This window comes from Volvox carteri, assembly GCF_000143455.1.
Source record: "Volvox carteri f. nagariensis unplaced genomic scaffold VOLCAscaffold_17, whole genome shotgun sequence".
Lineage (NCBI taxonomy): Eukaryota > Viridiplantae > Chlorophyta > Chlorophyceae > Chlamydomonadales > Volvocaceae > Volvox > Volvox carteri.
This window is the reverse complement of record NW_003307560.1, coordinates 661602-675374: the sequence shown is the minus strand read 5'-3', so window position 1 is coordinate 675374 and position 13773 is coordinate 661602. Positions and strand designations below refer to the sequence as shown.

At 56.0% G+C, this 13773-nt stretch overlaps 1 protein-coding gene across 1 annotated transcript; it reads left to right on the top strand.

The window, feature by feature from the left end:
* Positions 1-2684: 2684 nt before the first annotated feature.
* VOLCADRAFT_90520 (uncharacterized protein) lies at positions 2685-11574 on the top strand (the record flags this gene model as incomplete). Its single annotated transcript, XM_002950132.1, has 15 exons — positions 2685-2698; positions 3374-3470; positions 3869-3933; positions 4262-4352; positions 4737-4915; positions 5588-5729; positions 6251-6444; positions 6736-6844; positions 7073-7324; positions 7647-7910; positions 8584-8709; positions 9108-9200; positions 9726-9779; positions 10546-10572; positions 11065-11574. 15 exons carry the CDS (start codon positions 2685-2687, stop codon positions 11572-11574), a joined length of 2217 nt encoding a protein of 738 aa, XP_002950178.1.
* Positions 11575-13773: the final 2199 nt, after the last annotated feature.

The following is a 13773-nucleotide window of genomic DNA, read 5'->3' as shown; positions in this document are numbered from 1 at the left end:
TGCATTTGTTGCGGGTCGCTTGCAGTGTATGTTAGCGCTTCTGTGTTGTACAGCAGGCCCGTACAACCTTACCCGTGGGACATAACGAGATCGCATGTATGTGTGTATGCATGTATGTGTGCGTGTGTGTGTCTGTGCGATTGCACGCGCTTGAGGTTCCCCTGCGCACTGGTGCCACCGTCTGTCGAGCGGGAAGAAGCACTAAGGGAACGGGGGATGCGGCGGTGCCGCCAGTAAAGATGGATCTATCCCTAAGGTGGGAGTGTGGATGGGGACAAGTCAGCTTTGCAAGCCGGTAACGTTGAGCAGCTGATACCCCCGCGTGCCCACCAGACTTGTCCTTTTGATGAACGAGGGGAAGGGTTCTCGGTTAGTATCTGTGTCCTCGATCGGTATCTGTGTACACACACATGGTCCAGTGTGCTTTTTGGGGGAATAAGCTTTTGGGGGACAGCTTCCAAGTGCATCTACCGATTGTCCGTACGTGTTCCCACTGCATTGGGTCGTACTTTAGAGAGTTCGAGGGCCGAGATTTCAAATCTGTGCATTCTTTTCCCGTCGATGTGTTGGAGGATGTTGGAATGTTGATAGACGATATACTTGTTTAGAGGCGATGAAGAGGAGAGAGGTGTGTGAGGTGGGGTTGATGATGTGAGAATGACTTTGAAGATCATGCGCCTTTTCTTTGGCAGTACGTCTCCTGGATGGCCTGCCGACCGGTAGCTTTTCAGGGTCGTGGATGTGGGTGCAAAATGTGTGTTGGGGTGGGTGGGTGGGAGAAAGAGGTGGAGAAATCGCAGAAACGGAGGCTGAAAGAGTTGGTGGGAGGCGAAGTAGTCAGCCACGGGGGGGAAGCGAGGGAGGTTCAGAAACCGTTAACCAAGGTTAAGACGAACGGGAAGGGGGAGGGAGAGAAGACCGGCACTTATGAGTCACAATATGCGCTTTGCATTTATTTCCCCTTTCGCTGCATTTGTGTACAATCTACACATGGTAGACGGGCGAGAGGGAGAGAGAGGAAGAGGGAGGGGATTGTAAGTTGAAACAAATATATGGAAGGGCGCGTGAATACAAAAGTGCCGTGCATTTGCCTATGCGATGCGAGCACGGGTGGTTGACTATTATTAGCTGGGGGCCACTATCGAACACCAAGGTTCAACAATACTTTATCTTTATTTGTAGTTAGCTGCACGGTCTCTTGTTTTAGATGTGAGGAGGGCGAGTATTGACGGCCTAACTGACTGAGCTTGCCCTGGGTAATGACGGCCAATCCAACGCTACCGGCAAAATATTTCCTCCTGGCATGTTGCATGTTGTAAGTGGTTCTTACGTGGTTTCAACATTGCCACGTGCCAGGTCAGCGACTTTCCTTAAGTAAGGATTTGGCGAACGAACTAAGCGACGAGGCTTTGCATGGATGGATGGATGTTACAAGCTTCAGGGAGCTCGACGAACCCGGAGGCTCATGAACCGCTTTGACGGCGCCGATGATAGAAAAAAGAGAAAAGGTATACAGAACATTTTCACGCAAGAGGAAAACGAATGCTTACGAACGAGGAAAAAAGGCTTTGCACGCGAAAACTCAATCCGTGAACGATGACTACAGGCGTCGTGTGGATGGTCAGAAGTAGCTTCGGCATCGACTGTACCTTCGGATGCAAGTAGCGACAGCGATGGCGGCTTTGACGCGCTATACCTGAACGAAATGAAAACCTCACACTAGCAGATTGTGAGCGTTGATGTCCATAAAATACCATAAGCTGTCGGTTTTCCGTTACAGAACGGGCTGAGTGTACTCCTAGGCAGGAAACCGGTCCTAAACGTAACATCGTCACGCTTTGAAATGATATTTAAACTTAAGGCAGCTCGACGACCTTTGCAATAAAATTACGAGAGAGGCAGCTACGACATGACAATGGGATGGTGCTCGATATCAAACTTTCACAGTCAGCCTGGACTGCAGAGCTACGGCCTTCATGTTGCCACAAATAAATGGACAATTAAGCCTGTTCTGCCGAAGATTGCCCGAAAACGTTTCACGGCTCTCGGGGGCCTTATCCGAATGAGGGCGTGTTTTAGGCGAGGTCGCGGAATATTCAGTGATAAGGGTTTTGAAACTCTGTGGCATACAACTTAGGGTTTATCCCCATTCCATCCGCGATTTTGCAGAATGCCAACGCAGAAAATTCCATGTCGGGCATTGTTTGAAGAAAATACAGATAATGTATGTACCTTTGAACAACAACCAATAGAGTTCTCATCAGCGGAACAAGACTCGTTTGAAAACGGCGACACGGGTCCTTTGAACCTACAGCCAAACGGGAGCCCGGCTCTCACTTTACAACGATGCTCAGCTTTGCAGCGGGCGCCCTGCTTCTCAAAATGGATTGATGCTGACTTTTTTCTGTGCGTCTATGTTAAGGAGGCCATTGACCTGTCCCCAGCTGTTCCCATGCCCTCCGCAACTTGCGACAGGTATATTTGGTCCTGCGAAATATGAGTGAAAGTATAAATTAAAATTTGAAAGCATCTTTACGTTCATCGGCACCGCCCATGGTCCCGTCTACCTCCCGCCTTCCGATTGCCCTCCAACCGATAGCTTCGTCCGCGTCGCCCTGGCGGTCCCTGGCTCGTTGCCGCTTGAGGAGGCAGAGACCCGAGTTATTCCCCGCAATTGCTATCCCATGTGGGAGGAATGGTACGCGAGGGTGAACGGGAGGAGACTCCAAACACCCAGGTTACATGTACGTTTATGATCCATCGCTTCCACGGCCTTCATGGGGCCTCCTTTGCAGATACAACGGAATATGGTATTGCTGAACTTTGGTTGCGTTTTGGTGCGCGAGGAAATTAGTAAGGACGAACTGGTGGACAGCATTCCCGCAGTAAAGTAAAACCGTTTGAAAACGGGCAAAGTGACCTCAACAGCGTAATAACGCGGCCATTCCTACGGCCTATTCTTATTACACAACTATAAACCGTTATACATGGTTATTACGGTTTACCGTTAGGTTTCCACGCGTAACCATTCTGCCCTTGCGCTCCAAGGAGCATGGCATGACACCCGATCGGACGGTTTGGGCCTCTTTCGTGGCAATCTTGTGAAAAATGGTCGTGCTGTCAGTAATCCCGGCATTGGCTGCGGAGGAGGGTGGTCCGGCAGCGGTGGTGCGCAGTGCAGTGTGCTCTCCCCGCCATCCACCCCCCCACCGCGCCCCCTCCGCGCTCTCCCTCACCGTTGATCTCTTGAGAGGTGGCCGTGGGCTCCGCACCCTGCCTCTCCCAACCTGCCACTACTTCCGCCTGTTGCCCCCTCGCCGCCTCCATGCGCTCCCCCACTCCCCTCCCCCCGTACCTCACATCCTTCCCTCAGCCTGCCGTTCCCCCTGGATCACGTTACGGAGGACCACAGCCTCATCCTCCGAGTGCTGGACAAGGACATTGGCCATTTCAACTCCTTTCTGGGCACGGTGGGTGGAGGGGTCGGGTGGGGTAACGGGCGGGGTGGGGTAACGGGCCGGGTGGGGTAAGGGGTGGGGGTCGCGGAAAAGGCGGCTGAGGATGAGGCCGTTTGGGGGAGCGGGAGAGGGAGCGGACACACAGGCTGATCACAAACTGTCTTGAGCAACACCTAAGTGAAGGACGGGGAGTTTGATTCCCAGGATCCCCGTCTGCATGTAACACGTCCGACCCACATCCCCCAAAGGTACATGCATATATACATACATACATACATACATACATACATACATACATACATACATACATACATACATACATACATACATACATACATACATACATACGTGACCGACGTGACCGACCCGCATGAGCCCATCCTCCTCTGCCCCTTTCTTCGCAACCCCAGGTGTCCCTGCCCGTGAGGGAGGTGCTGGACAACATCCTGATGCTGGACCAGGAGAAGGTGTACAGGTGGTTGGGGGGGATTGATTGCTGGGGGCGTCGAGAGGAGCTCGGGGGATATCCGGTGCCCGGAGCTGTGCGCGTGTTTTGTGCCTTTTTTCTCCAACTGCAGTGCTGTGCTGCTGCAAGCTCTTTTACCGGGCCCTTGTCATCCTCCTGCTGCTGCAGCTCCCGGGCTTTACCCCCCCACCTTCAGTCCTAAGTATTCTTGTGTGTGTATGTAATGTATGTATGTATGTATGTAATGTATGTATGTATGTATGTAATGTATGTTAATGTATGTAAGTAATGTATGTATGTAATGCATGTTTTGAAACCCTACCACCACCACCCTCAGGCTCCCTCTGTTGGACCGTCAGAACCAGAGCCGCAAGAAGGGGGAGCTGCAGTTTGGGGTGGCGGTGGTTGCAAAGCAGAAGTACAAGGAGGTGCGTGGGAGTGCGCGGGGTTGCGTGTACGGGTTTGGGTGCTTTCAACGGAAGGGCGCTGCTGACGCTACGAAGGGTGTTGCGCTCGGGGGAGGTATTGCCTTCAAAAGGGGGAGATGAAAGTCGCTGGGGGCTTGGGCACGCGAAATTGTCATCTCCCCCCCGTTGTCTTTCCGCGCCCCACCTCCGGTCTCGCCACCAGCACACATCATCGCCATTGCCGCCGCCGCCGCCACTGGACCTTATGCCCAATCCAGCTCAGATCTAATACACGTTTGGCCCCCGTCGCCATCCCGCTCACCCCCTTCCTTCCACGCTCTCCCTTCCCTCGTGGCTGCGGCCGTCCCCCTTCCGCTGTGTGTACGTCTGTATGTCGTCGTGCAGATGCGCGGCTTCATCTCCTCCCTTCAGGACCCCGACACGGTGCACAACAGTCTGAAGGACTACTGCCTGCACCTGAAGCTCCACTCGCTGAAGGAGCTGGGGGAGCGGGGGGGAAAACGAACCGCAGACGGTGGGGTCCTCGGTGCGGGAATGCTGAGCTCGCTGGTGATCGAAGTCACGTAAGTGCATGTGGAAGCGTTGAGGGCTGCGGTCGGCTGGGGTGGGGACAGCATAGGAGAAAGGGGGGAAGGCCAGGAGGGCGGCCTCTGCGAGGGGGTGAGGGCAAGTGAATCCTACCGCGGCCGCAACGGTAACGGAAAGTTTGTTAACTGAACTGAAAAGGAGAGTAAAGCTATTTGGTAACTATTAAAACCCAGGAGGTAACACGGGGAGAGTGGGGGGGGGGAAATAGCTGATAGTTCATGATTGTCCTGCGATGTCCGGGGGTTGGGGCGGGGAAGGAAGAGGGGTAGCGGGTGTGCTGGTGGACTTGGGGATGGGAAAAGGCACGTGGAATGGCTATTGAGGGGGAGGGGGAGCAGGAGGTGAGCCAAGAGGGGCCAGTTGCTCCCGCCTTACGTCTTTTGTTCCGTACCCCTCTTGAGGACGCTCTCCTCAGGCTTACACCGTCATTCACTTTCCCCCCTCCCTAGTCTTCCCGGGTTGCTGTTGCCGCTCCCGCCCTTAACCTTTCCGCAGCCTCCCCACCGCCCCGTTCATTCCCCAACCCCCATCCCCAAACCCACTTCCTATTCCCCACTCCCCACCCCCAAACCCACTCCCTATTCCCCACTTCCCACCCCCAAACCCACTCCCTATTCCCCACTCCCCACACCCTGCTGCCCCGGCAGCGTGTGTTCGTACACGGTTCGCAAGCCCTTGTCGGGTCAGCTGGTGGGAGGGGAGCTGGACCCTGAGGGGGTGGAGCTGGCGGTGCCTCTGGGGGCGGCATTTCGGGACGGTGACGTGCTCAAGGGCAAGAACCGGGCGCAGGTGGGGGTGGGGAGGGGGGGTGAGTGGAGGGGGATTGGAGGGAAGGGAATAGAAAGAAGGGCGGAGGGGAGGGGTCGAAAGGGGGGGAGAAGAATAAGGCGGTATGTGCAGCAGCCTGCTGGACCAGAGACCCTGAATCCCCATGGTAGTCTGAGCTGGGAAGGAGTGAAGTGAATGCGGGCGGGGACTGGAACTGGAACTGGGACTGAGGAGGTTGAGGAGGGGGACACTATGGGGTTTGTAATCCTCTTCTCATAAACTCCCGCGCATTCACGCATACATGCGCGTTCATTTCCCCCCCCCCCCTTTCTCTCTCTCACTCCCTCGTTTCGCCGTGCCAAGGCCGATTTCCCCAGCAGGGAAGCACCCTCAGCGGGGTACCTCTTCCTTCTCCGCCCTTCCACCCCATCTTTCCTTTCCTTTCCTCCCCACCCCAAGTTTTTCTCTATTCTCCGTCCCCCCTCTTCCACGCCCTGTTCCACTACCTCTTACACTGTTCTCCTCGCCTCGCCTGCTCGCAGTTCGGTGAGGTCAAGGTGGAGCTGCTGTCCGGTCGCACTCGACTCGCCAAGACCCAGGTGCCCATTTGGGATGTGCCTGTGCGCCCCCTGACTCCCCCTGAGGCTGAGGCTGAGGGTGAGGGTGAGGAAGGCAACAGCGGCAGCAACAGCGACAGAGAGGAGGGTCAGCAGCAACAGGAGAAGTGCAATTCGAGGTCAGTGTGGGCTCTCGATGATGCAGTGGGTGGACTCCGTTTGTCGGTGTGTGCGCGTGGTGTGTATCGTCGTCAGGTTGCCCCTGTTCACCTCTCCTCGATTACCCCCCGACCAAGACATTTTCGGGATCGGGGGATCGGTCGCCAGCTCTTTTGCCTTCGCCTTGCCGCCTCCTTTCTTTCCTCTCCATTTGTTGTCAATGGGCACGACGACTCAACCTCAACCACTCACCCTGTACTGCAACCCCGGCTGCAACCCCGGCTCCCTCTCCCCTCACCACCCACCGCTAGGGTAAGCGCCTTGGGAGCGGGTCTGAGCCTGGTTTCGGAGCTGGCAGCTGCGGCGGCTGCAGCCATCTCTGGGGGCCGGGGTTCCTCCGAGATAGGCTCGGCGGCGCCGGTGAGCAGCAGTGGGGGTGCATGCATGCATGTATGTATGTATGTATGTATCATCACAGCCAAGTGAGGACGTGTCTCCGGCCCGACTCCGCCCAAGAGTCGGGCCGGAGCGTAGGGGGGGGAGTCCATCCTCCCCCCCCAAACATCTCTCGAGCCTCTCTCGCCTCCGCTTTGACTTCCCTCTCCCCCCCGCCCCCCTCCGGCTCTACAACCCACTCCACCCCACCAGTCACCAGCTACATTGCAACAGTCCACCTCCCGCACGTCTGCCGCTGCCAAAGACGACTCCCAGCTACCCCTGCCCTCCCCGACCAAGGCCACCCCCCCCGGCGCCACACCCCCGGCACCACCCTCCCCGAGCACCTCCGCCTCCCCGCTTCCGCTGTGGTGCGGTAAGAAGTACACTCGGCGAATGGAGCGCTTGGACCGAGCTCTCAATCGCAGTCCGGTGGCGGTGATCAGCATGCAGCTAGTCAAAGCGGTGGGTAGGGGACGGGAGATATAAGCTGGGGGGGGAGGGGAGTTGGGGGTGTGCTGGTGTAGAATTCGGTAGTGGTGGGTGGAGGCTGGCCGGGAGGACATGAGGTTTTATCGGCAACTAGGTCCGCAGTCACTCTCCAGCCAGATGATGTCATGTCGTACACCATCGCACCAGCCGAAAGCCCACCAGTTCCCGGAGTCGACCCACCGCCACCATGGCCATACCAAAACCCCGTAATCCCCGGCGACATGCATGATCCTCCTCTCTGTCGTGCCAACCCCGAATTAGCCCCCCCCATACCGCCACTACCACGAATGGTTAGGAGCCGGGGGAGTCCTACGATGGCGACTCGCTTGCGGCCGGGAGTGTCGGCGCGGCCGCCGCCGCCGCCGGAGGCGCTGGCGGCGGCGTTGGTGACGTGTTTGACGGCGCTGACGTGGACAGTCCGGCGGAGCCGCTGGCTGTTCCGTCGTTTGACGGGGGGTTGGGCGTGGCGGATTTTGTCGTGGGTGTGGGACCTCTGGCGCTGCTCAAAATGGTGTACGGCGAGGGGTCGGAGTTGGCTGAGAGGGTCGGGAACGTGGAGGTAGGTGCGCCACCGTGCTGCTGTGTGTATGTATACCTCGATATGTGTGTGCGTGTGTATGCATGCGTGAGCACGTGAGCATGTAGGCATGTCTTCTTTATGAGTGTATGTAGAAAAAACCTATCGTCAGACTCTGGCACTAAGATAGTAAATGCAAGAGATGCACGCGATGCAGCTCAAGGTACGCATCATCCATTCATACATTCGTTGATCCCCGCTATCGGGTGGTGGTGGTGGTGGTGGTGAAGGCCCACAACTCTCTTCCTCGGCGCCGAGCCCTGGGGCGCCGCCAGTACCGCTCTCACAGTCTCTTTGCCCCGTTCGTCTCTCGGAGTGACGACTGGTCAGTAGCTGTTTGCGGCATATGAAGCCTAGACGGAAAAAAGGCACTTACATGCGTATGTGTGCGTGTCTGTGTGTGTTGTGTGTGTGTGTCTGTGTGTGTGTCTGTGTCTGTGTGTGTGTCTGTGTCTGTGTATCGGAAAGCTCTCGACCCTAGTCGGCTCGTACATCTTGCTTCAGCCCTGGACCTGAACTCACACGGCCACACCTCATAAGGCCTTGTGGGGTCCGTTTTTGGATCTTATGGACCTATGCCGTGGCCGTTAAAACAACGTTATGCCTTCTGGCTTGAATATTGTGCTTCACCCTACTCTCTTCCCATGACCCACAGAAAATCACGGGAATGAAGGCGGGACCTTGGGGCCCCGACCCGGAAGGGAAGGCCTTATGCATGCGGGACATGTCGTACATGAAACCCTCCCCAGTGGGCCCTGTGGCCGTACAGTCACAGCAAAAGGTGCGGGGCGAAGAGTAGACGAACCCGGTTCAGGGTCGGGGGGTGGGGGCCAGGGGGGGATGATTGCGTTGGGAAAAAGAAAGGAGGAAGGGAGGGAAGGAGGGAGCCAAATCATCCCGACACACACACACACACACACACACACATACAAGCATAGATTCCTCCCCTCAAACTCGCCGTCCCTTCCCAAGGAAGGGACTGCGGGCGGGACGGAGGAGGGGGGATCTCCCCTTTTCTCTCTCACCCCCTCTTCTTCCTCTCTTGCACCTGCACCCGGGAAACGGGCAACCTTTTCTCGACCGCCTCATACCTATGCCCTCATACCCTATGCCTCTCTTTCACCCATCCAACCCGTCCCCCCCCCTTTCCCTTTCCCCCTCTCCTCCCCCTCCCCCCAGATCATGATCAAGCACAATGGCGGGTTTGTGGTCCATCAGGCGGTGATCCCCCACGTGCCGTCCGTTGGGCCATGTGTGCGAGTGCTGGGGCAGGTGGGGGTGGGGTGGGGTGGGGCCAGACGGAGGGTCATGGGACTGGGGGGCCTTTGCCCTCGAGGGGGCGGGTGATGTGATGTACATATCCTGGGTATCGCGTCTACCTGCCTGCATGGGCCATGTTCTCACCGCGGCGGGCGGGGGGGGTGCCTTTCCTGGAAGGTGCATACAACAGGGGGCGTGGAGAGGGGACTTGAGGGGGGGGGTTATTTGTGGGGGATTGATGTAGGGGTGCGCGGTGTGCGCAGGAAATGGTTGGCGGGGCGGGGGGGCCCCGCCACGAGCCACATTCGTCCAGACCCAGAGCACCCAGAGCGGAAGATGAGGCGGGTTGTGTTGTGTGTACCTGCCGTGGGGATTCATTCTTCATCTGAGCTTAGTGAATGTACCTGCTAGGTTGAGCTGTGGCCACTAAGGTGATTGCCGTGTCCCGGCGTGGGTACCCCGATTCCCGCTCCGAAACCCAACCCTCCCGCCCTCGTACTTCCCTCCGTCTTCCCCCCCTTGGTCTTTGTCCACCAGATCGTGGGGCAGCATGTGGGTCCCAGCAGAACTCGGTTGATAGCAGCAGTCAAGGTGAGTGAGGGGTAGAGGGGTGAAGGGATGTGTGTGTGTGCGTTTGGAAATGTGGATTGAGCTTTGCGGCTGGGTTGAAAAGGTGGAGCTCTTGCCTCCATCCTGGGGCCTTTGCCGTCGTTTTACATATAAATCTACACAAACATGCGCACATATAGACACATATAGACATACTTGTGCGCGCGCACGTACACACACGCATATATATAGGTTGGGCACTACTGGTGACGCCCGACCATTGCCCCCGGGAGATTCCGAGATCGAGACCTGTCAGGGTCGAAAATCCTTCTGATGGTGGGAGGTGTTGCCCCCCTAGTTGATGGACGGTGGTGACCTGGGATAAAGTTAACCTGCGAGCTGACCAGGAATGGAGTTGGGCCGCTGTCGACCCGCCAGATTCCGTTGGATGCTGGTGATGGGTGCGGAACCTGAGCGATCCACTGAGAAGTTGACTAGGGTGACTGGATGAGGGTACCACGAAATACCGGGGAAGGCAGGGTTTCACAGGGTAGCTGCCACGGGTGAAGATATACCCCCCTGTTTCACACATCATACACGCAACGGACGTTTTCCACACGAACACACTTACGCCAAACAACTAGACACCTCCGCCCCCTCCGTTTCCCCCCAAACACCCCCTTTCCCGCCTCCGTGTTGGTACCGTCGCGTGGTGGTGCCGGTGGCGGTGCTGTGGCTGCCGCTGTGTGGTGTGGGGGCCCCGCGACGCCGTCCCACACCGCACCTTGGGATCCCTTCTGCCGTACAGCTGGAGTGGTTCAAGAGCGGCATGATGGTGGGTGGGCTTGGCCTTAGGGAGGGTATGAACAAAAAAGGGGGACAACCTTTGGGGTAACCAAAGGGGAAGACGTAGGGGAAGACTTAAGGGTTCTGTTATATCATCTTTGCATTTGCATATTATTTGTTCTAGGTGTAGAATATGTTATGTATTTTACAGGTGGATTTTGTGATGTCAGGTCGAATTTTGTTGAACTTATAATTTTTGCGGCTATTGTTTTATTTGTTATAATATTATGTTTAAATCTGTTTTGGGAAAAAAATGGGTGACGATGTGACAACAGTTTTTTTTGCGAAAATATAGGTAATAATTAAAAGATGTAAAATACAGCGCAGGTAGTGCAAACATATTAAAGGTATTTCTCCGCTATTCGCAACTCTTCGGCCGATTTTTCAACATCGTTCAGGGAGGGAGGGAGGGAGGGAGGGGGGTAATCCTACCGCAACACGCACACACGTCACACGGCGACCTCCCCCCCCCGCCGTTCAGGTCCAAATGCTCAAGGGCAAGATCGAGGACGGCACCCCCAAGGACACTCGAAAGTACTTCGACGCGCTCAAAGGCGAGCTGGCGGCAATGTACGCCGTCGAAGGAGCGGCCACAGCGGCCGGGGCCGGCGGGTGCTCGGGCGCCGCCGTCGCTGCCGCGGCGTCCTGTGGGGACTCGGGCCGCGGCGGAGCCGCTACCGCCGCCGTCACCGCTACCACCGCCGTCGCCACTTCCGACGGCGACGGCACCATCAGCATCGTCCGGCTGCTTCAGCTTGCATCCCGCTCGCCCCCCTGGGTCGTTGCGGTCTTGGTGTGTTGGCTAGTGACGCTGGTGGCGTTGGTGCACCTGGTGGGCGCTGTACGGCAGGTACGTGAGGAGCTGGCTCACAGTGAGAGGGCCCTCAAGGGTGTCTTTCGCGCGCTGGAGGCGCTCAAGGAGCAAGTGGTGGCAGCGTCGGTAGCCGTGGGCGATGGCGCTGCTAAGCCGCCTGCGTGTGTCGTACCGTGACGACGTGACGGCAGTAGATAACAGGTAGCGGTCAAGGTGATGATGATGGTGGTGGTGGTGGTGATGGTGGGAATGCCATTGATGGTCTGGGCTTTGTGAATGTCTGAGCTTTGTTATGATGTTCGGTGGCCAGCTGGTCGCTCTGGCACCTCGGCTGTCTAGGTGCTTCTACTTGGACTGTGACCACCAGTATGACGGTGTAGCTAGCTGAAGCGACGGGTTGACGAGCTATTGCCGCCTGGTGTGGAGCCCTCCCCATTCGTCCAGAATGTAATTTATTTCTAGCTAGGTAAAGTATGTATGTGTTGTAGCTGGCCGCTGAGAAAAGGCCACTGACTCAAAACCCAAGACGCTGGCAAAGCACAGTTTTGCCTTGACGTTGTGCGCCGTACTGTACGACAGCTACTACAGGTTGGAACTGGTGATAGCGAGGTGTAGTGATGGTGCAAAATGACCGGGTGATGCCATCGGGGGCAAAGCGACATGGTGTGTGTTTTGGGTTTTGGCTCGCCGCTCCAGGGGCAGGAGAGGGGGGGGGATCTGCAGGGACGTGCTGCTGCGTGTTGCATGCATGCTGCCGCGGGATATATCTATCGACATGGCTGCAGCTGCTGCTCCTGTCCCTTTCAGGACGGCTACATGCAGCATTACATCACATTGCGCAGGATCACACGTATTGGAGTGTACTGCAGTATGTAGCAGGGAGTTGCACGCTGTCTGTGCGTGAGCGGATCAGGACACCTGGGGGGGCCGAACATGTTCTCAAGTAGATGCTGCTAGATTGTGATTGGGTTCTCAAATGTCTGCTGAGAGACGTGATTTGCAGATGGCTGGCTTATGATGGGGGATTGCGGACCCTTACGTGCTTACTGTGTGCATGTGCATGTGCACGTGCATCTAGGACGTAGAGGCTAGGATACGAAAAGGGGTATTCCAAACATTTTTTGTATTAGTGCGCGGGTAGCGAGAGAGGAAAACTGACCTCCTGCCCTCATGTTGACACACACGGACAACCAAAATCCGACTGACAAGAAAGCGATCATTAGGCGATATTATTATGGACTGCTGCACTACCCACTGTCAGTACATGCCGCGAATGAATCCATCTCGTCGCCCCGTCCGGCGTCCCCCACCTTGACGGACAGATGCACGTCCTCCCTCCTTCTTTCCCTCTCTCTGTCCCGGTTTTTGAATGTACATTGGAGTTATTAGTTATTGATTGATGTAGTCGCAGTCGTATAATTGTACATATATATTATCGTACATATGTGTACATATAAGGTCAGGCACTACTGGTAACGCACAGACCGATGTCTCCGGAAGATCCCGGGATCGAGTCCTGTTAGGTTAGAAAATTCTTTCGATGGTGAAAGTAAAAGTATCCCTAGTTGACGGACGACGGTGGCCAGGGATAAAATGGACCTGCGAGCTGACCAGGAACTGAGCTGAGCTGCTGTTTCCGCTGAATGCTGGTGATAGGTGCGGAACTTGAGCGATCCACTGAGTAGTTCACTAGGATGACTGGATGAGGGTAACCCCGAACACCGAGGAAGGCAGGGTTTCGCAGGGTAGCGTCCGCAGGGTGAAGATATGAACCCCCTGTCTCACACACACATCACATAGTGCGTTGGCGTTCTACGTATTCCCAGAAATGCTACGGCGAGATCGAAGTCGTTTATCGTACAACAGTATTGCTTGTGGATTTTGTGCTTGATGGATTTTGTGGCTGAAGCCCATCCAGTAGGTCGTACAGTCCGTTGTACGGTAACTTGCTTATTGTGGCAGGTCGGGTCGATCACATACCTATTGCTTGCTTGCTCGCCCTAGAGCTTGCTTTTGTGGCAATGTAACGTGAGATTGTAAATTTTGTGATTTTGGTCAGCCATTGTAAGGATTCATTAGGGGACTTGAGGACCTGTCCAGTTTATATCGCGCCTTATATAGGGCAAGTGGATCAGCGGGGAGGGTGAAAATATTAAGTGTGAAAAGATTAAGTAATGCTATAGGGATCTCTGCAAAGATTAGCACATATTGAGCGGGAGGAGGAGTAAACGGTTGGGCTGAGATCGGGCCGGATGTCGCGGCTGTCGGCTTGTGCAGGCTGCTGCTGCTGCTGCTGCTGCTGCTGCTGCTGCTGCTGCTGCTGCTGCTGGCTCCCCCGCGCCGAGGCCATGTACACAGAAGGTTTCGCCAGGTAGC